This window comes from Rhinolophus ferrumequinum, chromosome 9 (assembly GCF_004115265.2).
Source record: "Rhinolophus ferrumequinum isolate MPI-CBG mRhiFer1 chromosome 9, mRhiFer1_v1.p, whole genome shotgun sequence".
NCBI classification, from domain to species: Eukaryota; Metazoa; Chordata; class Mammalia; order Chiroptera; family Rhinolophidae; genus Rhinolophus; species Rhinolophus ferrumequinum.
Genome location: NC_046292.1, coordinates 33,873,660 through 33,900,372, shown reverse-complemented (window position 1 = coordinate 33,900,372; position 26,713 = coordinate 33,873,660). Strand labels below are relative to the sequence as shown.

The 26,713-nt window shown below is 53.9% G+C and overlaps 1 protein-coding gene across 3 annotated transcripts in view; it reads left to right on the top strand.

The window, feature by feature from the left end:
- Positions 1-26,713, top strand: part of TRABD2B (TraB domain containing 2B) — a 228,622-nt gene that overhangs the window by 179,540 nt on the left and 22,369 nt on the right. For all 3 annotated transcript variants that reach the window (XM_033115446.1, XM_033115445.1, XM_033115444.1), the window contains exons 4-6: positions 2,275-2,449; positions 18,080-18,170; positions 21,571-21,840. In XM_033115446.1, the coding sequence (XP_032971337.1) occupies positions 2,275-2,449; positions 18,080-18,170; positions 21,571-21,840 (536 nt within the window). The remainder of the gene's footprint in view (positions 1-2,274; positions 2,450-18,079; positions 18,171-21,570; positions 21,841-26,713) is intronic.

Here is a 26,713-nt window from a genome sequence, read left to right as displayed (position 1 = left end):
TGCACTGTGCTAAGCACTTTCCAAACCTGATTTACTTAATCCTTACAGCAACATATATTACCCCCGTATTACCAATTTGGAAACCGAGTCTCGGAGCCCAAGTCACTTGCTAGTTATAGAAGCCACCCAGCTGTTAACTGGCAGAAGGAGGGATTCCCGCCCAAGGTGTCCCAGCTGTCTGACCTCAGGACCCACGTGCATCCCACCACGACTCTACTGCCTCTCAGTCATTCATTCATCCATTTAGCCACTGACTGAACAAATATATATTTGTCGGTACAACGTTGTATCACGTTCTTTCCCATGCCCAAGGAAGGAAGAGAAGCCTGTGAGGAACATGTTTCCAGAAATAACCCTCCTGAGTCACAGCTCTCTGTGTTCCCGCTCCATTCAGAAGTCTGCAGGTTGGCCTTTCTTAGAACTGCATCAAATCTAAGTGGAGCCTATTTTGTCAGGGCGGCCCATCATCCCTTCCACAGTAGGGGGTGGGGCAAGTAGGAACTCCATTTGTTCATTTATCCATTTGCCAAACGACCCCTGGGCACCAGCTCTGTGCTGGCCCTGTTGGGCACTTTCATGGCTGCTGCATACAGCTGTACAGGCTGTGCACTGCGCCAGTCATATCATTGTCTTGTTAGCCCAGAACAGCGACTCTGGCCTTTCTCCCCTCTCACTCTGGGGAACGTCCTTGGCCAGCAGATACTAGAGACAGACAGATGTTCCAGCCTTCTCCAAGTCCCTCGGGGTTCAGCCTCCATTGACACCTTCATTTTCCCCAGAAAGAGTATTGACAACTCATCAGTGGCTCTAGAAGCTATGTGGCTTGGCCACATGACTCTTCTGGGGACTAGAACCTGCAGGAAATTGGTCTGCTCATGCCAGACTCTCCATCTAGCTAGTCTTTCAGTCAGCTAGGCCTGGTGCTCGGTGCTCTGTGCCTGGGTTGGTGAATAAAGAGAAAGGGAAGAAGGGACACCAGGTGGAAGATATCCTGTGAGCAAGAACTTGGAGATTAGAATGACATTGACAGATGGTGGGGAAGGAGAGGGTATATTCTGACGCACTGCCTCAGTTTCCTCCATGGCCCATGGCTCCCTCTGAGGCCACACCCACATGTTGGAGGCCATGGCGCAAGAACACCTGCCATCAGGTTAGAAGGACAACCTGCTGGGACTGGAGGAGCACTGGAGGAGGCAATGTGGAAGGAAGGACAGGCAGCACAACATTATGTTCATTTGCAGAAACCTTCATTGGGCACCTCGTCTGTTCCAGGCGTTGATAGAGGCCCTGTCCCTGAACTCAAGGAGCTCTCTGCCTGGTTCAAGAACATGTCAGTGATGCTGGCCCCCAGGTCATGTGGTTGGGGGTGGACACTGGGCCCAAAGCAGCTGAGGAATCTGTACAGTTCCCAGCCAGATTGCTCAACAAGCATCATTATGGGAGGAAATCATGGTCCTGGAGTTGAAGTTTTAAGAAGGATGGAGGAGTTTGAGTTATGCCCTGACAAGTGGTAGTGCTGGGGATGAGAAGGTAGTGGTGGCAACAGATTGTGGCTAACGAGGGCTCAGGAATTAGAAAAGCCAAAGGTTAGGACCTTCCTCTCATCTCGTGTGAAGTGGGCCGGACACAGCTCACGACTGTACCCGTCACCTCATATAACGCCCCCCCCCAAAAAAAAATATTGTCAGCCAACCTTACAAATGAGGAAACAAGCTCAGAGAAGTTAAGTAACTTGGCCAAAGTCACACAGTGTCAGAACAGGGCCTGAAGCCCAGGTCAGCCTGAGCCCATACCCCGTGTCCTTTCTGCTGCACCAGGCAGCTGACCACCCATATCCACTTGCTGAGCCAAATTCCTTGTATGTGCCAGTTCCAGGCTGCTGAGATGAGAGCGGAGAAGCAGCTGAGCTCTGCCCCACCTCCCAGGACCTTGGTATCTGGAAGCTGAGGTTCAACGAGGCAGAGCCACAGGAGTGATACCTGTGGGCGCGTGGCAGTCTGGGGCTCTCATCCTGGCTCGGCCACTTTGCTAGCTGTGGGACTTGGCACATGTCTCTGGATCTTGTTACTCTTGCTTTCTTCATTTATAAAACCAGAAATACCAACACTCCTCTCCAAGGGTTTTGGAGTTGATGAAAAACATGTACAAAACATACAGCCCACTGTAGGGACTTCATAAAGGTAAGTCGCCCGCCTCACCTGGGCTGTGTGTGTTTATGTGAAGCCCACCTTGCTCCAAAAAGAACTGAAGGCAGCCTCTGTCTTGCCTTTACAGCTGCCCAACTTTATCAACACCACCCTCCCGCCACACGAGCAGGTGACAGCCCAGGAGATCGACAGCTACTTCCGCCAGGAGCTTATCTACAAGAGGAATGAGCGGATGGGGAAGAGGGTCATGGCACTTCTTCAGGAGAACAAAGACAAGATCTGCTTCTTTGCCTTCGGAGCAGGTTTGGGCCGGAGTGGAGAAGGGATGATTTAGAGTCCTTAGAGGCTGAAGATTTGCTAAACCCTCTCCCGACCTCTGCTTCATAAAGGGAAAAGGTGGGGCCCAGAATGGGGCAGGAGAAGCCAGTGCTCAGCAGAGCGGGGACCCAAAATGGTTCTCCTGCTTCTAGGCGAGTTATTTCATAATAGTCCCCATGGGCAAGAGGAGTGACCCCTACCAAAGTCAGGACAACTTTTGTGGGTCCCTTCCTACCCAGGAGGTCATGTGGAGACCCTAGAACTGAACCAGCTCCCACTGCCCAACACAACCTTCAGCCCCACCCCACCCTGACCCCAGCAGAGCCAGGGCCAAACCTGTGAGGACCAGGCGACCTGGTGGGCAGAAGGCGGGCTCTGACACCCCACCGTCCTGGCTTCCAATCCTAGCCCAGCCCTTCCAGGCGGCATGACCTCGGCACAATACCTCCTCAAAGGCTCAAGCCCCTCTTTTAGGATTTAGAGCAATAACTATTTGGTAGATTGAAAATATCTGCCTTGGAGAAGAGTTGTAGACATTAGTGATAACATTTAAATAACCTGACATATAATAAGAACTCACAATGGCGGCTACATTATTATGACCATCATCATGACACTTCCGTGCAACTTTTATCATCCCAGTGTGTACCATGAACTTGATGCTTCTCCTGGGGGCTCTGGCCTCTTCGTGCTAAAGGAAGTCCAGATGTCCAGGAGCAGGGTTTGCTCAGCATCTCTCCCTGCTCCTTCCCTCTCTCTCTACCTCTTCTCCCAAACTCTTTCTTCCTTTCTCTATGGCTATCCCTGCTGGTGACAGCGTTGCCCATAGTGGAACCAGGATATTGTATTTGCCTCCTATATTAGCTTTGGCTCCAGTATTATAACAAACATATATTTTTTGCTCGTAGTACCACAATTTGGGTTGACTGAATTCACCTCCTGTTTTGTAGTAAGAATTATGTGAGACCCGTGCCCAGCCTGGTGGGCACTCACAGAGACTGCCCTCTCACCCCTCCCTTCCCTGGACCGGTTCCCACACACTGCCTGCCCCAGCTGGGCTGAACTGGGTCAAGTCAAACAGTCAGTACAACCTGGAAGGGTTCTGATTCCGTTAGGGGACATGTCCACTGTTTGAGATCTGCCTTCCTCCCACCCCCTGCTTGCTGCCATTCGACCCCATAGACTTTAAGGGCAAGAGCCAGGGTTCGTCTGTGTGTGCCTGTCTTCCTTCCTCTGTAGCCCTCAGTATGGGACTGCCTCACAAATGCAGAACCTCTGGGACAATCTCTTTGACCTCGTGTAGGCCATACCTACAGCTGGATGGAAAGAGCTCTGGGCTCACGTTGGAACTGTGCCACGGCCTGTTGTGTAACCTGTATAAACCCCTTCCCCTTTTGTAGCCTCAGTTTACTCATTTGAGCAGGAGTCAGAACTCATTTGGGCCACTTGTGATTCCAGGAGCTATTCAGATACAGGTTTTGGAGAATGGAGGGGTTCCTGTAGGGGGTTCTGGGGGAGCCAGCAGGAGTGGGACCTTGACTAACCACATAGAGAGGGCAAGGCCACTCTTGAGCTGTAGGATACCTACTGGGGACCTGGCATGAGTCAGGACAGCTTTGGAGACTGTGCAGGGAAATAAGAACTCCCCAACACACCACACACCCTCTTACCATCCAGCTGCCTCCCTAGCCCTCTGCCTATGGGCATCTGGGCAGGCCATTCTGCTCTGGAATGGCCCCCAGCTGACCACAATGGGGGAGCCAGTCTGAGCTCAAGCAGACCCCAGGCTCCTCCCTGGGCCTAGGAAGAGCTGCCGGTGAACCTAGCCATTGAGGGAGACCATAAAGGATCCAGTGTTCCACATTCCCCACTTGAGTGGCAGGACCTCCCTGTTCCACCTGCCTCAGGGCCCAGGACCAAAGTCACCAGGGTCTGGGGGTAGCTAACACCCACTCTTTCCTGTGGGCAATGAAACAGGAGAGTGAAGAGATGAAAATCACAGTAATGTGGGCAGCCCTGGACAATGACCTCCTTTCCTGAAACCCAAGTCTGTGGGGACACAAATGTCCTCCCAGGCCCCAGGCTAGCACACGGGCATCATGCCCACCTCTAGTTTCTTCCCCATCTCTGAAATCCAGCTGGTCCCTGGTCAGGCCTGTTAACAGACCAACAAGAAGACTCACAGCCCTCTACTCTGTCCATCTCCACTGCCACTGCCCATCCAAACCTTCCTCAGCTCCAGCCTCATCCCGTCCCCACCTCCACATGTTTCCTACAGTGTAGCCAGTGAATGATGCTGGATCTGTCTCCCACCACCGCCTTGAGCTCTGGGAGGGCAGGCACCACTTACCCATCCCTGTGTCTTTAGTAGCACCTAATAGGTTTTGAGCTTCGTGAGTGTGTGAAAGGATGAATGAGTGAAGGAATGAACAAATGAATGAATGTTGACCAGATCCTTCCATGCTGGTCTCCTCTGGGCCTGGTGAGCAGTCGTAAAGGCAGGGCAATGTGAGCCCCACCTCAGCGCTCAGAGACGCACTCTCCAACAAAAACAAGTCTGGAGCCACATGCAGATCTTGCTGGCAGCTGCCCCTTCTGGCTCAGCCATGCCTGGAACAAATGGCCCACTCAGCGCTGCAAATCTACCCTCAACCCGAGAATTTCAAATCTGGACGCAGCCTCCAAGCTCGAGCCCACCCATTTCATCATAGCCATGGGCAGAATGAGGTCCACAGAGGCCATGGCAAGTCAAGGACAAAGCCAAGACAGGACCCCGGCCGGGGAGCTATGATCCAGGGGCTTTTTTTTACGTGTAGGCAGGGAGCCAGCTGAACAGGCCTATGACAGTCAGTGTATGGTTATGGACCATATTCACATGGAACCCGTGGCAAGAGATGCCACGTCTGCCTTGTTGCATTCTTATGGCCATGTAAACCTGAGTCCCACGTCTTGTGGCAGGTTGAGGATTTATGTACGGGGCCAGGCCAAACACTCTTTGGTGGGGTGCGACCTGCAGACACACCCTCTCCACTCCACACATCCCCGTCTGGGTGCCTCTGCAGTTCCATCTCAGGCCTTCCCAGACCATCGGGCACTGGGGACCTGAGTCAGACTGTCTCTTGTTACCCATCTTCTGTCCTGCCCTCAAAGAAGACACAGGGCCACCAAGGCTGCAGGAGGGAGAGAGGGCCTATGCCACTGGAAGTTTGCCTGGCCGTGCCCTGGGCATGTGTCTGCTCATGCAATGGTCTCTCAGGTCTAATTTCACTGGGTGGCTCTAGAAAATAGCTTAGGAAACAGAGGCATAATTATGTCACCCCGGCCAACCCAGCCTGGCCTTGCCAGGTGTGTGAGCCAGGCCCCTGCTGAGGTGCTGCCACTTTGTCACAGACCAGCCTCAGGCCGGCTGAAGGCCCTGATGGCTCCATGGCTCTCAAATGCTGGAGAGGGGCCATGCAATGTAAGGGGAGAGAGAGAGAGAGAGAGAGAGAGGAGAGAGAGAGAGAGAGAGAGAGAGAGAGAGGAGAGAGAGAGAGAGAGAGAGAGAGAGAGAGAGAGAGAGAGAGAGAGAATAAGAAAGAGAGAGAATGAGAAACAGTGCCTCTGCCTGTCTGGTCATTATCCAGACCCTTCTTCAGCCCACTCCCACCCCAGAATCCCACCCTAGAGCCCATGAGCACAGACTGGGATTTCCAGTGCTAACGGCAGACTGGCCTCGACTCTGTTCTGCTCTACAGGAGATTCGGGGCAAAGGGCCAGAGCTTTGGAGTCAGAATGCTTAGGTGTAAAGTGTGGCACTGCCACTGTCCGCTAAGACAGACTGGGAAAGCCATCTCACCTTCAAGGGCCTCAGACTCTTGTCTGTAAAACGGGGATAATGCACCTGCCTCGTTGGATTGTATGCTACGTATGCTGAGTTTAGGTTATAGGGTTAAAACTCTCCACCAGGGTGGAGGGATCCTTATGAAAAAAACCCCTTACTGTGTGCCAGCCACCATTTCAGCCTCTTGGATTATATTACCTTTGATCTTCACAGTAACACCACGAGATGGGTTATATTACACACATTTTCCAAATGAAAACCAAGGTCCAGAGAGGGTGAATGGCTTCCCCAAGGCAGTACAGGCAGACCTTTGACTTGAATCCTGCCCTCTTGGGTATGGGTCCTGGCCATTTCTCCTGCACATGGTACCCTTACAGCAAACTTCTAGAAATGTTGACGATTTTGTGGGAAGGTTGTCTTTTTAGCTGGTGCATCTCACAAAAGAATACTCTCCTAGTGTTTATGATGTTTCTGCGGTGAGGCGCTCTTTGGCTTCTTCTGGAGGTTATTCAGCCAGTTCAGGGGCAGTTGGGTTGCGGACATTTGTGAAAGCTCTGAGCAAGCCTGAGGGACATCTCGGGGACTGGAGAGAAGCCCTGCCTCTCTAAGAGGTAGCTGTGACCAGTGTGCAAACCGAGGTGCTGGAACAAATCAGGCCACTGCCATGGAGGAAAGAGCCAACCCAGGGGGAGGAGAGGCCTGATTCCCAACTGCCGGGACCATGCAGACGGACAAGCCGAGCCTGAAACACCCCCAAAGACCTTATGTGGGGTTTTGGATTTCCTTTGGTCTACAGATAACTGAGAAAAAAAGTACAAGGTGGGGGATTTTTATTAGCTAAATTTATACCATGTACTGCCTTATCTTTTAGTCTAAATCTCCTTTCTGCTGTGTTTGAAGTTCGGCATCCTTTTTAAAAATGATGGTGATACAAGACAGATGGGGCTTTCAAAGCCCTTACTTGGCAAAATAAAAAGTTGGTGACTGTATTATTCCCTTACCCACTCACATTTTCTAAAGATAGGAGAGAACTGAGCATGCTTAAGACATGCTAGAAAGAATACAATAGAAGGAGGGTGATACAGGAGAGAGAGTGGGAAAAGATTACTAGCCCAGGGTCTTGAGAAGGAAGGAAGCAGGGTGACCAGAGCTCAGGGAGGGGGTTTGGCTTGGGTAGAGATGGGCACCTCCTCACCTATACTTGAAGGGAAAGAGGGAAGAGGCCAGCAGGCAGGTAATTAGGTGGTGGAAAGGCAAGAAATTTCTAAACTGATAGCTTCTAATAAGAGCTCTATTCTGTAAAGTAAAAGGTGTAGTCATCTGCAGAGAAAGAGGAGGACGGTGGGAGGGTTTTTGGCTTGAAGAGAAGAGAACATTTGACATAAATGCAAGAGAGACTGGCCCCAAGAACTGACATGGACAGGCAGTTAAATAGATTTCATCTCATGGGCCAACTTTGATCGAGTGGTAGGGGCTGTGTGGAGCGGGATAGTGTAAAGGACGGTAAAACCACGTCAGAGCTCAGCAGAAAAGAGGCCCTGATTGATTGGAGATGTCTGCTGTGGACCAGAATTAGGGCACCTACCTGCCATATACGTGCTCTGTCTGCTAGGAACACAGATGCTGACTGGCAATGAGGGCCCATGAACCTGCAGTGGTCCCAATATACAGGTTGTAAGATTTTCTACAGCAACACTGAACAGCTAGGCTGGAAATGTGGATGCTGCCCCCTAGACCTTCTCCTGATTTTATCCTAGCACCCTCTGCTCATTGAGCATCCCACTGTGTGTGAACTACTCCGGGGCAGGCGCAAACCTCCTCAGAATTGCCAACACCTAGGAATGTTCTAGAAAGATATACTGGACCAAATCACCCAAAATCAAGTTCATTCCATTCAGACACGTGGTATCTCCCTGGACCCCAGGCCTCAGGGGATCTCCGTGCCAGGCACTAGAAAAAAATGACAGTTTTCTCCCTCGCTCCAGGGAGCTGGGGCTTTCTTAGGATGTGTTTACTTGCTCAACCACTTTGCAGCCTGGAACAGACTGAGTAATGTAGAAACTGGCAGAGCTGGGTTGGAGACATGAGCCAGACTCAAGGGGCAACCAGGTAACCTCTAGGGCCCATTCATTTCTGAGAACCAGTGGTTATCACACATTCTATAACCCTCACATGCTATAATCTGAATATAATTCTAACGTCTGATATTGCAAAGACCTTTGACCCTAACATGCTATTGTTTTAAGATTGTGTGGTTCTGATATCCCAGCATCTATCCGCATAGCATCCTAACATTCTGGCATGGTTTGCTCCAATCCCTCTTGGATTCCTTGGGAGGAATGAAGAACTAAGAGCCTTCCGGACCTAGAACTATCTCCACGTAGGACTGCTGCCATTTGTCCCCACAAGCAGCACAAGTCGCTGCAGAAAGCAGGATTTAAAGGGTTGAAGGACGGGCTGTGTGAGCACCAGAAACAGAGGACCTATAGCTGTCCCCCCGATTGCCCTGCATAGCCAGTACACCCAGCTTCCAGGCCCGCGCCCGCCTCTCTCTTACCCTAGCTGAAGTGCCACAGACCCACAAGCAGAAACACACCAGTGGGGCTGGGACACAGAAGTCCATTTGTGGTGAAGACCCAAGTCCATTGGTGGTGAAGACCCGGGTTTGAGAGAAGTGACAGATCAAAGCCCAAGATACCAAACACCATTAGCATCTTTTATTTTTTTAAGTTTACACCAACAACCACTTTATTTATTTGCTCATGAATCTGTAATTTAGGCAGGGCTCAATGGGGCGCCACTGGCGTCACCTGGGTCAGTGTGACCGGGCTGGAAGACCATCTTTCAGGGCCACATCTTTTTGATTAATAACAGCAGCAATTGCTCCCTGAAAATAGGCACCATCCTGCTTGAAGAACACCCAGAACCATCAGCACATATGACCTCCAGGTCCTCAATTCCCCGTAGAGGGAGTATTGGTATTTATTATTACGGGTTGGTATTTATTATTCCATTTGGCAGATGGGTCAATCGAGATACAGATGGGAAGGGAAAGAATCTTAGAGCTAGAGAGAAATGATGGTCACTACTGACTCAACCATTCCTCCTGATGGCCATCCGCCCTAAAAAAGCCATCCAGCTGCTGCTTGGGCCCTCTGTTCTGCTGAGGTTGCCCTTCCTCTCTCCTGCCCAGACCTTCCATTACCTCCTCTCTGGGCTCCCACAATCCCTCAGGATTCCCCTATCACAGCCTGGCTCATGCTGAGCACATTTGTCGTCTCCCAATCTAGGCTGTCAACTCCCTACGCAATGAGAAGTTTCTCAATATCCACTTGTTGAATGAATGAATGAATGAACCCACCCTAAGACCCATGAGTAGAGGTTCCCCCTGCTCTATGTTACCCAGAGCAAAACCTTGACTGGAACCCACACCTGCCACCCCCACAGTGGGCGACCCAGGGGTTCAGCAAGTTCATATCTGACCTTTGGAAGGTGAGACTGGATTCACAAATGAAAAACCCTCAGAACCAACTAGAAACAGAGGCCAGGTACTGTTGTTGGTCCAGCCATGCAGTCAGAGGCTAGAAGAGGAGGACACTTAGTGCTAAGTTGGGGAGGTGGGTAGGGGGTGGTTAGGAAGGGAAGGCAGCAAGATGGTTAGGAAGGGATCAATGAGAAGGGAAAGAAGGTAGGGCAAGGTGAGAGTGAAGTCAAGGACATAAGGGTGGAAATATGCTGATGTTGTGGACACGTCTTGCATTCTGAGACCTTCTGTGGGCCTTCTCAGAACCCTTCCTCCCTCAGCTGCACAGAGAGGGGCTTAGACTGGGTGAGGGCTAATATCCCTTCTTGCCCCAACATTTAGCAATTCCATGCATGCCGACAGATGTGTGAGTGATGGCACGGAATGGAGGCAGGGTAAGTCAGAGAAAGCTTCCTGGAGAAGGTGAGACCGGTTGACATTTCTCTGCTGAGGTCTAGCTGCTTCTGTTTCTGCTCTCATGCCATCGTCCCTGGGACAAGACTCACTCCCACCCCCTTCCCCACCTTGTTCTCCAATCAGTGGCCTCTGGCACAGAAGAAGCCCCTCAGAGCTCGTGATTGGGCACAGAAGAGCAGCTATGCCCGTGCAGGGCATTTTTAACCTTAGAAACAAGGGGCCCAGAGAATAGGCAACACAGGCCCAGCTGCTTTCTCCTCTCGCAGGCAAACATCCATGGCCTGTCACACGCCCCACACTGGAGCACACTCCCCAGGCCACAGTGTCCAGAAGAGTTTCAGAATTTCCCACAGTGCTTCAAAGGACGCTGCTGCCCCACCAGGTACACACCTGGCAGCTGGCACTTGTGCAGCTCAGGGCCTACCTAGTGCAGCGCTACCACGCTGTAAATGTGAGCTCTTATGATGTTTGCATTTCAGGGTCCTGGCTCCTCGGAGCGCAGTCCTCCAAGGACAGGATCCACACAAGAGAAAGCAGGGGCATCCGGGGGAGGAGCAGAAGTGCTCCGTGACCTCTGAGGACCCCACTGGTACACTTGCAGGGAAACCCCAAAAGCAGGGTCTCCGTTCCAAGTGACAGTGGGGCTCAGAAGCAGGTAGGCCCCATCCCTACCCACAGGTTGGCCAGCAGGGGTCTCTCCTGCGGTCCGAGGTGCTGTAATTCTAGAAAGAGAGCCTCTGGATGTGGTCGAGTGTTGCCGTGGCTGCAGTGAGCCCTGGACTGGGCACAGTACCCTGCAGGTCACAGAACCCATCCCAGGCTCTGTCTCCGGGGCTCTCCCCACAGTGCCCTGTGCACACCTCAGTCCTTCCGCAGTCAGTGACAGTCTGGAATCTTAGACCCCAAGAGGAAAGGGTACCAGACCTGACCCATCTCAGGGTCCCCAAGACCTAGCACATGCAGAACATGTGGGAAGCCCCAGTAAAGACTTGTGAAGAAAGCACTGCTGGCTCCAGCCCTCAAGGCACAGGCTGGTCAAAACCCCCAGCGCTTCTGTCCTCACCAAGGGACAGGATGGGCCCGTAGAGGAGGCTTCCTCACCTCTAGACCAAATATTGATTGAAAGAGGATCTGGTCGAAAGGAAATGAAAAGCTCAAACCCTGGGGATTATAGGAAAATGGAGAGGGTTGGCTTTGAGGGCGGGCTGGCTGAGGGGGCGGGCGGGAAAGTGGTTGTTGTACTTTTAAGAGGAAGTACACAAGTGGGAGAGGTCCTGATGGGGACCCCAACCTGAGCAACTGTCAGACAGGTGCTAGAGGCCCAGGAGCAGCTCTGGCCCCCAGCAAAAGCCTGCCCTGTGCCCAGGGAGCCCCAGCCTGCGCAGCTGCTTCCATGAAGTGCCCTTTAAACAGACACTTTGTGCATGGGCTTTGACAAATGCCAGCTCTGCCTTTTCTGCCTGTGTGACACTGGAACAGTTCTGCTGGTCTCAGTGGGACTGTTGCGAGATTAAGAGAGAAAATGAATCAAAGTGTTCGGTACAAACTCAGTGCTGGGAAAATGGTAGGTAGAGTTGCTTTTCTCGGTATTCGTATCCATCGTTGCATCATTAAAGGCAGAGCTGAGCTGACCAGCTGAAGTCTTAGGGCTTTTTCTTTTCTAACATCCTGAGTTCCAGCAGCCTCTAGAGAGGAGCAGACTGTAAAGGGGGCAGAATAGGGTTCCACGCAGACAGGCCCAGCTCCCTGTAGGGTGTCTGAATCCCCTCTGCAAAGGACTAACAAATGCTCTTCGACCCTCTACTTACATACCTCCAAGGATGGGGCGCTCACTTCCTTACAGAACTGGACAGTTGCCTGGGAGAGTGTTCTTTGAGCCCAGCTGAAACCTGCCCCCTTAGCCTTGCCCTGCCTTGATTTAGAATGCCACCATTCATTCCTCCTGCCCCAACCCTTGCCATTACCCACCTCTCCTTTCACTTTCTATTCCAACAACACAGAACCACAGTAGGTGGCCGGCACACACCAGGCCCTTTTTCCCTTTCATGCCCATGCACGAGCAATGTCCTATGTTGGAAAGACCTTTCCACTTCCCTTCCTCTGACTCACCTGAGACCCTTCCTCAATGACCCCCTAGTCTAGGTCCTGCTTCTCCCCCTTTAGCCACATAACCCCTGGTGTCCCTCCCTCACTGTGTGGCTCACGCTGCCCATCTTCCCTCCACCCTGTGATCTCCTAGGTCGGGACCATGTGTCTCAGCTCCTGGCACAAGACTGGGAGCAGGAGGTGTCCTCTGCTGAGGCCCCTGCCCTACCCTGGGCTGGTCCTTGGAGAAGGAGCCAGGAAGCTCAGCTCTGCTGGTTTCCCACACTGACCCACCTTGGGGGATGAAAATACCCTCAGGACCCCCAGTTGTCTGTCCTTCCCCAGGTTCTCCTGGTCCCATCCAGCCTGCCCTCCTGTCACACTTCCTCCTGAAAACAAACACCGCTGTCGCTTGATATCCGGCCGCTGATTCTGGCCACTAGATTAGCATTTGAAAGTTTCCCTTGCATTAATTTCAGACGGAACATAAATATGGGTTTGGGATCCCTCTTCCAGGACGAGAAAACTGGAAACTCCACGGACGCACTGGAGAGAAAACATGTGTGCTGGCCGAGGGGAGCCCATGTTACTTTGGAGCCGTTGTGGGAACATCTGGTCCTCTCCTTCTCCCCTCCTCCCGGCCCCCAACACTGTCTTGAAATTACCCTGTTAATTGGTGGATTGTTCTTGCTGAGCACTCGCACACTTTCCCTCCAATCTGGTGAACCTTGGAAGGTACACATGTTTCTGACAATTTCCTGCTCCCAAAACATGAACTCAAGATCCCTCGCAGCCGCCAGTACTTCAGAGTGGGTGTGCAGGAATGTGCAGTGAGCAAGGACATCTCTGGATGGAAGGCCGGGCTTCCCCTCTTACCGGCGCTGGGACCTGGGCAAGTCCCGTCTCCTCACTGAGCTCCAGTTCCTGTATCTGTCAACTGAGGGGACCTTGAAGGCTGCTGTGAGAATGAAATGCAACATTGGAAAAGCCTCATGTACCCAGGAGGCTCACTAAGTAGGAATTTGCTTTCAGGTCATCAAGTGATGGAATCATAGAGGTGGGAGGACCCCAGAACCATGTGGGGAAACTGAGGCACAGAGCAGGCAAGGAAGCTGCCCAAGGTCACACAGCCAGGTGGCTTTTGAGCCATGTTTTCTGTCCTAATCCCAGGATAGGATTCTTCTCCCTGTTCCACCTGCCTTTTCATGTCAGAAGGTAAATAGGAGCTGTTGGGCTGTGCCTGGCTGAGGGGTAGGGGTTATGTCTAGCCTGTGCCCTGGCACAGACCTGTTGTGCCCAAAAGAAGGGAGGCCTTTTTCTCTGCGCTAAAATATGGTGGATCTGTGCCCACTCTGAGCAGGATACCTTCCCTGTTTGTATATGCATGCCCTTTAAGGGGCACCGGCTTGCAGGGTCAGGGGAGGTAACACCATACTAGCCCCACCATTCTCAAGACCTATAATCTTCCTCCAGGTCCTGCTCCTCCTCCCCTTGCCTATCTCCCCTGCATCTTTGCCTCAGTCCCACCCATTCTGGCTACATGGACCCCTCCTCCAGGAAGCCTTTCCTGATGCCTCCACCATGCCCCTTGTCTCCATTTCTCCTCTTTTTCTCCTCTCTCCTCTTTCACTCTTTCTCTCCATCTTTGTCTGTCTGTAGGTATTTCTTTGCCCCATTCTTGTCTCTTTCTATCTCTTTCTCTGTCTTGGTGTCTCTGCCTTTCCTTCTCTCCCTACGATTTATTGCCTGTGTTCAGGCCCCTCTCTCCTCTCCCCTGTCTTTCTCCTCTCTGTTTCCTTGTGTCCTGAGCTCTCTTGCTCTCCCTAGCTTTCCATGTGAGTATCTCTCCTCTCTCTGCCCTCCTGTGAGTCTCCCACACTCTGTCTCTGTGGCTCTGTGTGCCCCACACCCACTGTCCTCCCTCGCTTTCCTCCTCTCCTTGTCCACTCAGCCTCAGCAGATGAAATGGAACGTGCCTTCCTGCAGAGAGCTGGCCAGAGCACAGCTGTCAGTGCTGGAAGGAGCTGCTGATCGGTGGCCAGGAGACCCTGGGAGCCTGAGCAAGCCACGCAGGCTAAGCCCCAACACCGTGGGGCCCCTTTGGAAACTTTCCATACCTTCCTGCAGGTTCCAGATGGGTGTGGTGCTTGTTTCAGGATTTCTGATCTTGGAGGCAAGCCTAAGCCCTGTCTGCCAGCCCCGGGGGACAGCATGCGCTGGGCCCTGAGTCAGGGACAGGTCCAAAGCCAAGCTCCTGGGATTGGTGAAATCTGCAGGAGCATCACAAGGGGCCAGGCTGGGGCTATGAAGGGAGGGGACCTGTGAGCTCAGGTCTCCTGGGGGTAGGATGAGATCATGGAAAAGATATGGAGTACACAGTTTTTGTCACTCACTCATTCAACAAACCATCATGAAGCCACCACCATGGACCAGAGCTGGGCTTAGTCCTGGGTCAACAATGAATCAGGCAGGACCTCTGCCTTTGAAAAGCTCACTGTCTCCTCTCAAGCAACTTGGTGGGAACATGCTCTGACGGAGGCAGCTCTTGGGTGTGGGAAGGTCATTCCTGCTCCAGTGAGGAGGGTGAACTGGAGAGGAGAAGGAGGACAGTGTCTGCAGTGATTCCAGCGGAAGGTGATGGTGACCTGGACCAGAGCCAAGCATGCTTAGGGGGTAAAATCAGGAGGCCTCTGGTACCAACTGGATGAGGATGAGGAGGGAGAGGAGGGGTCAAGACAGGGCCCGTCGGACTTGGAGAGCAGAGCTCAGTTGAGGTACATCCTAGGAGGGGAGGCTGAGTTGGATTCTGTAGGCTCTGGGGGATGCTAGGTGGATGTCCAACAAGCAGTTGGACAAACGGGTCTGGGCTAGGGCTGCAGTTCCAGAGTGATTAGCATTGTACGGTAATTGAAACCATATGGGTGGATGATTTGCCCACATCTGAGTACAGTGAGAAGAAAAGAGGGCTGCGGGCAGGGTTCCTGGGAATCCCCACGTTTTGGGGGGCAGGAGAAAGAGGACCCCACCAAGAGGATAGACAGAGCAGTGAGAAGAGGATGAACCAGGACAGAATGGTGTCATGGAGTCCTGTGAAACCAAGCCCCAAAGAGGGAGACGGGAACGTGGGCTCAGGAGTGAATGGCTTGTACTGGACAGTCCTGGGGCCTGGGCTGCATGGGAAGGGCGCCTCCTAGAGGTGTTCAAGGAGCAGCCTCATACAGGGGAGGGGCAGGAGGGACACTATTCTCCCAGACCTGGAAGGAAGGAGGTGAAGGAGGGTGTGGCTTAGAGAAGAAGGGGATGGCAGTTGGAAAACATCTTTCCTGATTGCTTCCCATTTCTCAAAGCATCTAAAGTCTTCTGTTTAGGGTCTTAAGCTGCACAATAAGGGCCTGGAACAGCTGAGGTGAAGAGAATGGATGCGGTGCTGACCGGACACTGAGACCTTGCCAGGAAGTGCTCAGAATCCAGCCAGCATCCTGTAAGGCCTGGCTCCTCCAAATGCCCCCTCCGCCAGCTCCAGGAATGCTCGTGTTGGAGCAGCCGCAAGATCTTCAGTAAATATTTACTGCTGCTCCTGTGCAGCCTGAGGAGGGCCGTTTTCCCTGGCAGCTCTCAAAATCCTCTGGGCGGACCACTGTTGGGCCTAGAAGCCCTGGTCTTTAAATGGGTCTCCATGGAGGCAGGGAAGGAATTGGCTTTGCTGCCAGGAGTGGATTCCAAGAGCTGCTGGCAAGCCTGTGCACTGAGGCCGCCACACCCAGTCCCCTTCCAGCCCAGTCATACTCGGAGGCAAGCGAGAGTGGGGATGACTCCGTGGTCCCAGCCAGGGACCAGCTTAGCCCATCAGTCGGCAGTGCATGCTGGGCTTTTCCAAAGAACGTTCGCTCCTCCTGCCTCATTAGGGTTTTACAGCTGCCCAGGGTTGTGGGCCAAAGGGAGGCATGCCCGTGTGATACACAGGAAAGCTGAAGCTAGGGGCAGAGAAGCCACTTGCTGAGGATCCCTAGAGACTCACAGCCTTGGCAGAAACCTGGGTCTTCTGTCTTCAACAGCACTGGGTCAGGGCTGGAGCCTGAGAGCCTGTCATACCTGCATTGTCCATGTGTCTTCTACAACTGGCTTCCCGGAAGTGCCTCACTTATCTGCTAGTCTATTCACATGCCATTCCTCCTGCCTGGAACACCCTCCCTTCGGTGCCACCGCACTCCCATTCTCACCTAGCTAAGGCTTATCCCATCCTTCAGCTAGTGATACCTCATCCAGGCAGTCTGTCCTGACCCCAAGGTGGATTAGATGCTTCCTGGGTGCTTCCTTCCACATCGTATTAGTGTCTGGATCTAAAGAGCCTGATCCTCGAAACTGTGAGTGCCTGGAGCAGACCCCTACCTGTTCGTCACTGTCCAGCACTAGGTCTGCACTACTCTGTGTTTGTCAGATGAGTGAAATGGATAGGTGGAGAGAGAGGGAGAGAGGGACAAAGGAAAGGAGAACACGTTTTCACAAGGGTCTCCGGAAGCAAACAAAGCCTTCCCCATGGAATCTGAGCTAGGAGAGCCTGTAGCTATCATGCAGCCCACTCCGTTCCCCGTACGCAGAGAGAACAGGGCACGGGTGGTACGGGTTTGACAAAGGTCTCAGAGTGAGTATGGTAGGCCCTGCACTAGAATGCATCTCACATTCCCAGCCCAAAGATCTTATGCAATGAGCCAGAAGTGGATTTCAGGGACTATGGCAGGCCTGCAAGAGAAAGACTGCTGGGTGGGAAACATGCTGGGAGTGGTGAAACCAGCCTGGGGTGTGCAGGGTGACGGGGGGAGGGCTGCGGGCTTCACCCTCTGCTGCAGCCACTGCACAGTCCCAGGCTGGCTTCCTCTGGGCCGGAGCCTCTCCATTCCCCGACAGCCTGTCCACTCTCTGTTCTCAGACCTCCCGGGGGCTGTCAACATCCTGACCTTCCAACTTCCCACCTGTCACCACCCGTCACAGGCAATTAGAATAGCAGTACAGGGATTTCCCTCAGGTTCTGGGATAAATGGTGAGCAGAAGGGAACTGCCCGTGGGGATGGGCCACAGGGCAGACACACAGGTGAGGAGGGCACCAGGGGGCACTGCCCCTCTGTCCATACTGACCAGGTGGGGGGACTGAGGCCCAGGGAGCAGGAGGAGCACGCCAGAGTGCTGACTCCCAGCAGTGACTGTCTCCACAGTCACGTGGCCTCCTGGGGATCCTTTCTGACCTTGCTAACTGGGACCCCTCATTATGTCCTCAGACCTCCAGCCTGCATCCCGCCGAAGGAGGGTGATTCCCGCTCTCGTCAGGGCTGTGGGCTGAATGATTTGTACCTATACGCACAGTGTCTAGCACAGGGCTGGCCACAGAGCAAGTGCATCATAAAGGTACCCCCACTAATGGAGTGCGAAAGGCTGTCCCTCCCTGGACAGTCTGGAGCTGGCGCAGAGTAAAGCTACAGGAAACACAGCCTTCACTATAAGCCAGCCACTGTGCCCGTAGTCCTCACGGCCACCCTGGAAGTTGCTGTTACAATCATTCACACTGTACAGATGGGGAAACTGAGGCCCAGGACAGTATAAACCAGTGAGCAACAGAGCCAGGATTTGGACTCAGGAAATCTTCCCGCTACATCATCCTGCCTCTCAGGGAGTCTGGGAACTCAACTTTGGTATAGGTCACTGGCCTGAGGCTGTCCCCAGTTGCTGGTGTCCTGGCATGTGGCCAAGCCTACTTTGTCTCTTGTGTTCCAGGTCACTTTCTGGGGAACAATACAGTCATTGACGTGCTTCGGCAGGCAGGGCTGGAGGTGGAACACACACCTGCAGGGCAGACTATCCACAGGTAAGGAACCCAATGTCTGCAGGGCGTGGGACTGGCTGGCCTGCTGCTGCCGGTCCACAGACCATGCCTGACCACGCCTGACCACGGGCCGTGCCTGACCACGGGCCACGCCTGACCACGGGCCGCGCCTGACCACGGGCCACGCCTGACCACAGGCTATGCCTGACCACGGGCTGTGCCTGACCACGGGCCGTGCCTTACTATGGTCTATGCCTGACCACGGGCCATGCCTGACCACGGGCCGTGCCTGACCGCAGGCTGCATGCCCGGGCTGCACTCTACCTTCCTGCTCAGGCCTGAAGGGAAAGTTGTGAAGAAGCCTCTGGTGAGATGGGGCCTCATAGGGACCGACCTTGAGCAGGCGCTCAGGAACGAAGGGACTGGACTAGAAGTGGGGAAATGGGGGCGGAGGCTGGTGTGCGCAGTCTTGGCCAGAAGTGGGGGTGGCAGGCTGGGCAGGGGTGGTGGGAATGGGAGGAGAGTTGAGTTTTGAGAGATGTTGAGGATCTGGAAGTTGTTGATCAGGTAGTGGAAGGACTCTGTAGGACTCCTGGGTGGCTGCCTAACGGACGTAGGGGATTCTGGGGCCCTGCATTGAGATGGGGTTGTGGTCAGAACAAGCAGTGGCCTAGCCTCTTTCCTGTGTCCCAGCACCACCCCCACCCGGCCCCCACCTTCCTCTGACCACACCTTCCTCATTGCTGCCTCTTAGCTGTGTCCCCACCGCTGACTCTCCTGTCAGGGCAAAGAGCCACATAGGGGCCATTCTCTCATCCTGTGGGAGTTTCCTGTCCCCCCACCAGGCTAGAAGCTGGCTGAGGGCAGGAGCCCCTCTGGGACCCACAGAGCCAGCACCAGGGCAGGCATAATGCAGCTGTCTGGGCAGCACCGGGGTTCAACCACAGGATCCTCAAACTCAGGGATGCCAGGCGGCCTGCGCTCCATCCAACCTTTAGGCAAGAGCAAGAACCTTTCTCACCACCCCACAAGGACGACCAGTGTGACTTCTTTGGACCCCGTCCCTGACATTACAAGATCCAGAGTCTAAAAGAAGCTTGAATAAGCATAGCTAATACATGCTGACTGCTCACTGTGCACCGGGCTCTGAGTGCTTTTAACTCATGTGTCCTCATGACAACCCCGTGAGGTAGGAACTATGAGTATCCTCATCTTAAAATTGAGGAACCTGAAGCCCAGAGAGGTGAAGTCAGTTGCAGAAGGATACACACTCGTGCAAATGGCAGTCTGGGGCTCCCCTAAGCTCCTAACCACTCCCTGTACCCCCTCGGGTGGTTGGGGTGGGCCCAGGGGTGGGAGAGCTCAGAAATGGCAGAGGCCTGCTCTTCACTATGCGGAAATGAGGCCTGGCCTCCCAGGGCACTGAGCCTCTGGTCTCCACAGGGGAAATTGTTCCTCCTGTCTCCATGGGGGAACTTACAAACTCCCTCAAGCTGGACTCCTCCCTCTTCTCGTCTTCTGAGCCAACCTGACAATGCTACTCTTCCTGAATATTTGAGTGCGGTACAAATCAGATTGTACTGGGCCTGGGCAGCCATATGTTTGAGGGGCAAGGGACACAAGGTAAGGTAGCCTTGGAGATAAGGCATTCCACAAGCTCCTCTTCACAGCCCCCAGGGACTTTCACCTTGAGCTCATTGTGTCTGTCCATGGCAGAGGCAGGGGTGGGGGCAGGTAGGCTAGATAGGCGGCTCAGCTCCTATTCATCTAGAGCGCAGGCATTAGAGAGCTGTCCTCCCGGCCCTCCCACTGCCCCCCTCCAGGCCCTGCTCCAAGAGCTCTCAGCCTGAGTCTCCAAGTGCAGGCTGAAATCCTGCAGGCGGGAGGGTGAAGGAGCGGGGATGCCGAGGAGGCCCCAACAATAAAAGCCATCATCGGCCACAGGTGCTTCCTGGATCCATCTTTTTGTCTGCCTGTTTTGAGTTATCTCCCCAGCAGCTGCAGCATCTCCTGGACCCTGGGAATCTGGGGTTGCCGTGGGGGCTGGGACAGATAGGCTGAGCTGATGGCCTTCTCTCCTTCAAGGAGAGAGAAGCCCCTCACTCATCATGCAAGCAGGAGTGAAATGGGGGGCAGCCTGCTCATTTCCTGGGGTGCTGCCTTTGCAGTTCCCGAAACCATGGCCAACCTTCTCCCAGGGATGGATGACCCCAAAAGGAATTCCATTTGGGCCACAGAGAGGAGAGAATAAAAGGCAGAGGATCAGAGGATGTTCCCAGGCTAATGGGTGTCTGCGTATGGGATGTCACACACACACACACACACACACACACACACACACACACACACACACACACACTTGATCGATGCTTTAGCACCCGCTACAGCCAAGTCCATTTGCTTGTTGGCCAACATTACAGAGACCTGTTATGTGCCAGGCATTTCATCCATCCTCATGACAACCCTATGAAGTAAGTAGCATGTGCTAGTCCTGTTTTACAGCTAACTGCTACTGAGACAATTTCGTCACCTGCCCTTCGTCACACAGCCTGTTAGTTGCAGAGCCAGGATGAGAACCCGTGTCTATCTACCTCCAGCTCGAGTGTTAATCTGCTTAACAATGTCCTGCCTCCCTGAAAAGGCGCTCAGTAAACATGTGTTGGGGGCACGAATGGATGGTTGGACGAATGACACAAGCAGCAATGTTAATATTTAATACTATTTAATTAATAATATTAATTACTAAAATATTTCAGCTGCTTGCTATTTGCCAGGCACTATTCTAAGTGCTTTGTCTGTGTTATCTTACGTAACCCTCATGATGCCCCTATGGGGTCTGTGTTGTAATATCCCCATTTTATAGAGTCAGAGACTGAGGCACAGCAAAGCTATGTAACTCACCCAAAGTCCCTCAACCAGAGCTTGTTGGTTGAATGAGACCAAGAGCCAGAGACGTGCCCATGGCTCACTGCCTCACATCCTACTAGTCTGGGCTCCAATGTCACTTGGCCTTGATCCTTTCCTGCCCAGAACCACCCCGCACCTCTCTCTCTCTGTCTCTGCTTTATTTGTCTCCCCAGCAGTCATCACCATCTGACATCCTGTATGTCTTACTCTCCATCTGCTGCTTCAGAATATGAACTCTAAGAGGACAGGGACTTTGTTTTGGTCACTGCTTTTGCCCCCTTCCTAGAAAAGTGCCTGATGCAAGGTAGACGCTCAATATTTATTGAATCAATAAATGAAAGAATGAGTCAAAGCTCCCCCTCTCCATGCCAGACAATGGTTTTCCTGGATTCTTCTCTCTGGGCCCAGCAGGGGCCCTCTGGCATCTTCTCCTGACATGACCACTTTCCCACTGAATTGCATCCCGTCACATGTGAATGACATGCTTCACACAGGTACATACTCCATGTACCTCATGTGTTATTGCCCTTTCCAGCCCTGCCGCACGGAGCCCTGCACCTCCACCCGAGGAGACCTCAGCGAGCCCAGCCCTAGTGACCGCAGCTGCTGCCGTCCCCGCAGTGCCCTCGGTGACCCCCACCACCCCGCCTGAGGAGGAAGACCCAGCGCTGTCCCCACACCTCCTGCTCCCGGACAGCCTCAGCCAGCTGGAGGAATTTGGGCGGCAGAAGAAGTGGCACAAGAGGCAGAACAAACACCAGCGACCACGGCAGTTCAATGACCTCTGGGTCCGCATCGAGGACAGGTGAGCTGGCGAGGGGCAGGTCTGCTGGGAGCGGGACGTCTCTCCCAGGCAGCCGCCCTCTGGCCCACCCCGGGCCGGGCACACTCTGTCATAAGGAAGCATGGTATGTGGGTGCCCCAGCAGAAACCTCAGGCTGGCTGGTCCCCATTTGCAAAGGATCCCCCTGTTCATCCTTCAGGGTTTATAGAGCACGTTCACACTTATTTTTCATTTTTATTCTCAAACTGAGAGCAGATACAATTTTCTCCATTTTAAAGGTGAGGGAATAGAAGTTTCCTTCTATTGTGCAGTAGGAAAAAGTCTGCTTTGCCCTTCATGTCCTGGGATGCACCTGGTATGCAAAGCAGGCTCCATTTGTCCCACGGGCCAGAAGGTGAGACCAGGAGAAAATGGGACAGGCTGGCTGTATCAAAAGGCTGTGAGCTCCCTGTGTCTGGAAGGTCTGAATGGCCAACACCCTGGCAGGGAGACTGCAGAGGAAATCCCACTGTGCAGGAGAGAGATGGCAGAGGATACCTCATGCCCTAATGTTTGGCCTCGGTCTCAGCAGGGGATGGGGAATTCATGATAAACCTTGTTGAAAATAGCCAAGTGCAGAAATCATCCTGCTGTACTGACACCTCCCCGTCCGCTGCCTGTGTGGCCCTTCCACCACCCTATTTCAGCCCCTCAGCCTGTCACCAAAGCTCCTGTGGTGATCAGAATGTCATCTTCCAACCTCCGCCTGCAGGCTCAGTACAGAGCAGTTTCCCTAGATTCCGCTTTTGGGGAGAAATGTCCATGTTTGGTAACAACATCACCAGAGCACCTGGGATAGCCCGGGGAGGGACCGTCAGTGAAGGGCAGCGTCCTACCCACCATGGGAGCTCGGCCCTGGACATCATGCCCCCGCGGTGGGAATCTCCATCTGGACCCTAAACATCGTCATCCAGCCTTTCCTCAGCATCCCCAGAAAGCATCACCCTGGGCACTTGTTAGACCAGTTCCCAGGCCCCACCACAGGTCTCGTGAACCAACACCTGCAGGGGTCTGGGGAGCCGTGTGGTGAATATGCACTGGAGATTCTTCTGAGCAGCTTTGGAAAATGCAGGCCTAACCCTGCGTTTACAGATGTTGAACCAAGGCCTGAGCTGGGGGGCTCGTCTGGGGTCACACAGGAATCCGGGGCTGCCTCCTACGCTATTCACTGCATGATCCTCCTGCAGCCAGGTCTCTGAGTCATCGACAGGAAGCCGACACAGTCCAGTCCACACTCTCAAAGTACGGGGTGTGCATTGTCTTGAAAAGATTTCCAGCAAGTAGGAGTCGAGTCCATTGCCCCTTGGACTGTGTGTTGGCTCAAAGAGCCTGCCTTGGGTTCCTGGGAAATGCACTTCTGCAGAGCCCTCACCAGCCCGGCCTGCCCAAGGCAGAAGCACTGCTGCAGCTGTATTGGCTGCGACACATTTGGCTCCAGGGCCCAGCATGGCCTCCCCCTTCAAACCTGGAGCGAGGGCATAGAATTGCTGAGCCACTTCAGGCCTGGGGAAGCCTGCAGGCTGTCCGGAAGGTGCTGGCAGCTCATAACAGCTCTGATCGAGCAGGTCACTCCCTGTTCATTCCTCTGGGCAACCACGAGAGACCCTGCCAGTGGCAGGTCCAGCCCGTGGGATGACAAGAGGCTGTGCTGTCAGCTCCAACAACAGAACCCCAGCCCCTAACCATGTCTGAAAGGTAAATTTGGGCAAATGACTCCAAAACAGTTTCCTTTCTACAACACGTAGTTCTGAAACACAGAGGCTGGTTTCAGGAGAAGAAAACAGCTTTTCTTTGGCAAGAGGGAGCCATTCTCCGTCCCATCAGGTAAATTGTGGTTGGGTAACTTTCTCCCATCTGGTTGGGTTGGAGAAGGAAGTTTCCACCAACAGGCGGCCTATTTGTGAAAAGTTTCCCCACCACTTATGGGACATGTGCCCTGAGCTCCGTGAAAGGCCTGGGTGCAGGGCACAGCTTCTGTCACTCCCGGGTCTTACCCCATCCTCTTCCATTTCTCTCGAGGGGGAGCCTGGGGCCCGTTTGTAGCCCTACTAACCAAACCATTTTCCTTGGAGTTTTAATTCCATTCAGAGTTTTCTCATTTTCTTGCCCCTAAATCCCACTGGAGCCATCCCCTTCTCTCCATCCTCTCTCTCCAGCTCATCTTCCACCGGGGATCCTGCTGCAGGGTCCTGACAGGTCTCCTGGCCCTGGCACGTCTCCCCTCCTCCGCATGAGATTCTTTGTCGCTCCCTGCCACCACTATCTGTTGCCTTCTTTCCCTCCTCACTCACTCCTTCTCCTCCCCCAGATACTGCAGGCCCTGTCCTTGCCAAGCTTTGTGCCCAGCACCCTCCCCACCTTATACTGGCCTCTCTCTCTGCTGGGGTGGGTGCCCGTGAACATTCGTTGAGCTCCTGCTCTGTGCCAGGCACTTACACCCACCATATCCCCAGTCTCATCAGGATCCTGGAAGTTGGCCTTGTTTGAAAAACAAGAAAACTGAGGCTCAGCAAGGTCAGGTAACTTGCCCAAGGCCATGCAGGAAGTCAAGTGTGGAGTCAGAACCCACACCCAGGTCTGTCTAATGCTAAGGGTCACAGTCGTCCACCCACCACGCAAAGGCCCCTGCCGCCTTCACCTGGTAAGCGTCTCCTCCATCCTCCCCAGGCTGAGGTCTCCCTTCCTGCCACAGTTTCCCCTGCTCTCTCCTCCCCTGCATTCCCACAGACACTCGTGAGTTTCATGTCCTGGCACAGTCACACAGACCGCAATTCCGCGCTTGTGTTTCGAGGCTGAGGCCTGGGTTGGACTTCTGTGGGCGACCGGAGGCATCGCTGAGGAAGGAAGGAGAGAGCCAGATTGGAGGCTGCAAGAGCCTGGCCAGAGCTCCACCTGGAGCAGGCTGGCCTCCCCCGCCCCTCATTATCCGAGATGTAAACACGTGGGAGGAAGTTTAGAGAAGCAGCAGCCCATGGCAGGATGATTTATGGGGACCCATGAAAAGGGCCAAGCCTGTGTCCGCAGATGGCTGCACAGTGGTGGTCGAGTGCTCCCAGGAACCCCCACATCTGAGAGCCAGGAGGAGGCAGCAGGGCAGGGCCCATTCCCACGCTGGCCGTGTGCACGGCACCGCCCCAGTGAGGTAGGACCTGTGACAATCCTCGGTTTCTCTTTTTGTGCAATTAGGGTCTTGACTGGTCTCTGCAAGTCATGCCAGCTCTGTTGTTTTCTGAGTCCATAGGTAGTACGCACGCGTGCGTGTGTGTGTGTGTATGTGTGTGTGTGGGGGGGGGGGTGGAGGGTTGGATAAGCAAGGGAGCAGATGCTGAGCCACCAGGATTAGAAGGATAGTCGTGATGGGGTAGGTGCAGGGAAGAGCTGGGCAAGACCAGAAGCGAGGCACAGAGGTGGGCATCCGTATGTGATGCACCCAGAGCCCTGTGGGTGCCACCATGCAGGGGCAGGGGGTGCAGGATACAGATGTGCAAGGAGTCATTGCCTTCTGGGCCTCAGTTTCCCCTGAAGTTTGAACAGATGACCAGAGTCCCCTCAGAGTTGCAGCCCCTGGGCTCCTGGGCCAGCTCTGCACCCCTCTTGCAGGCCGGCCTTCCTGCCCTAAGGTTCTCCTACCACAGCCAGGCCTTCTCTCTGGTCCAGGGTGATCAGCATCTCTGCAGGAGGCCAGGACCCTGTCTGATTAGAGATAGAAGATACCCCATGAGAATGGGAAGCAGGAATAAAAGTGAATAAAAGCACAGACAAATTCAGGTAGAAGGAGATTCAAATCCCGGCCCCTCTTTGTACTTGCTTTTTGAAGCTTAAAGGATAAATGAGATGGTGCTTGTAAAAGACTACTGGTGACACTCAGTAACAGTTGTCTCCAGTGTTGGTGGCCAGACTGTGAGCCTGCGACCCTCAGAGTCTGGTCTAAGATACCCCCACCTCCCCATCCCCCAGCAGGGCCTTCCGTGGCCCATGGGCCTTCCGTGTTAAATGAGCCACTGGGTGGACAATGCAAAATTGCCCCCACCCCATTTAACAGGAGCTCACTGGCCACGAGCTGGATGCTCTGCCCTCCAGTGTTAAGGGCTGGTGGGGACCAGAGCAGGAAGAGTCCCAGGTCATGGGCGGGCAGGGACAGCTCCACACTTTGATGCAGCTGAGAGAGCCCTAAAGCTATGGTCAGCCTGCCGGTGCCTACGAAGGAATCCAGTCAGCAATGGCTGGCGAGTCTGGGGCCCTGGAGGTCGGAAGCGATCCTGGAGGCTGAGGGGAGGGTGAAGGCACCGTCAGCAGAGAAGACCATATGGCCAAAGGCGTGGAGACCGGAGTGGACTTTAGATACCAGCACGCTGAGCTGCAAGCAAACCCATCGCTTTAGATCTCTGCCAGTGTCTGATGTGCTCGGCCCGTAGAGGCTGAGCCTCAGGCTGGAAGCACACACAGGGAGGTCCCCTCCAGCAGGATCACATAAGAGCTCTACCACAGGCAGCAGAGCCACCCATCACCCGGCCGGCCCAGGCTCCATCTCCCCTTTATCTTCTTAGAGCCCACTCAGGAGGCCACCCAAGGCACAGCCCAGCAGCCCCTGGTGTTGGGAAGAAAGCCACAGCCCTGAGACTCCTAGAACCCAGCCCTGGATGGCTCTTAGAGACTATCCCATAATGAGATTGGCCCCCTGCTCCAGGAAGCCCTATGGAGGGGCCCCAGGGGACAGACCGCTGACACTGTCCTAGGCACCAGCCCTGCTTTTCTGTGCTTTATACTTTGGGACGGGGCTTCTGCCTCCCCCTGCTCCCCCTCCCCGGGCAGAGGGGCCCTTCCCCACTAGAGGGGCCCTGTCGGCTCAGAGCAG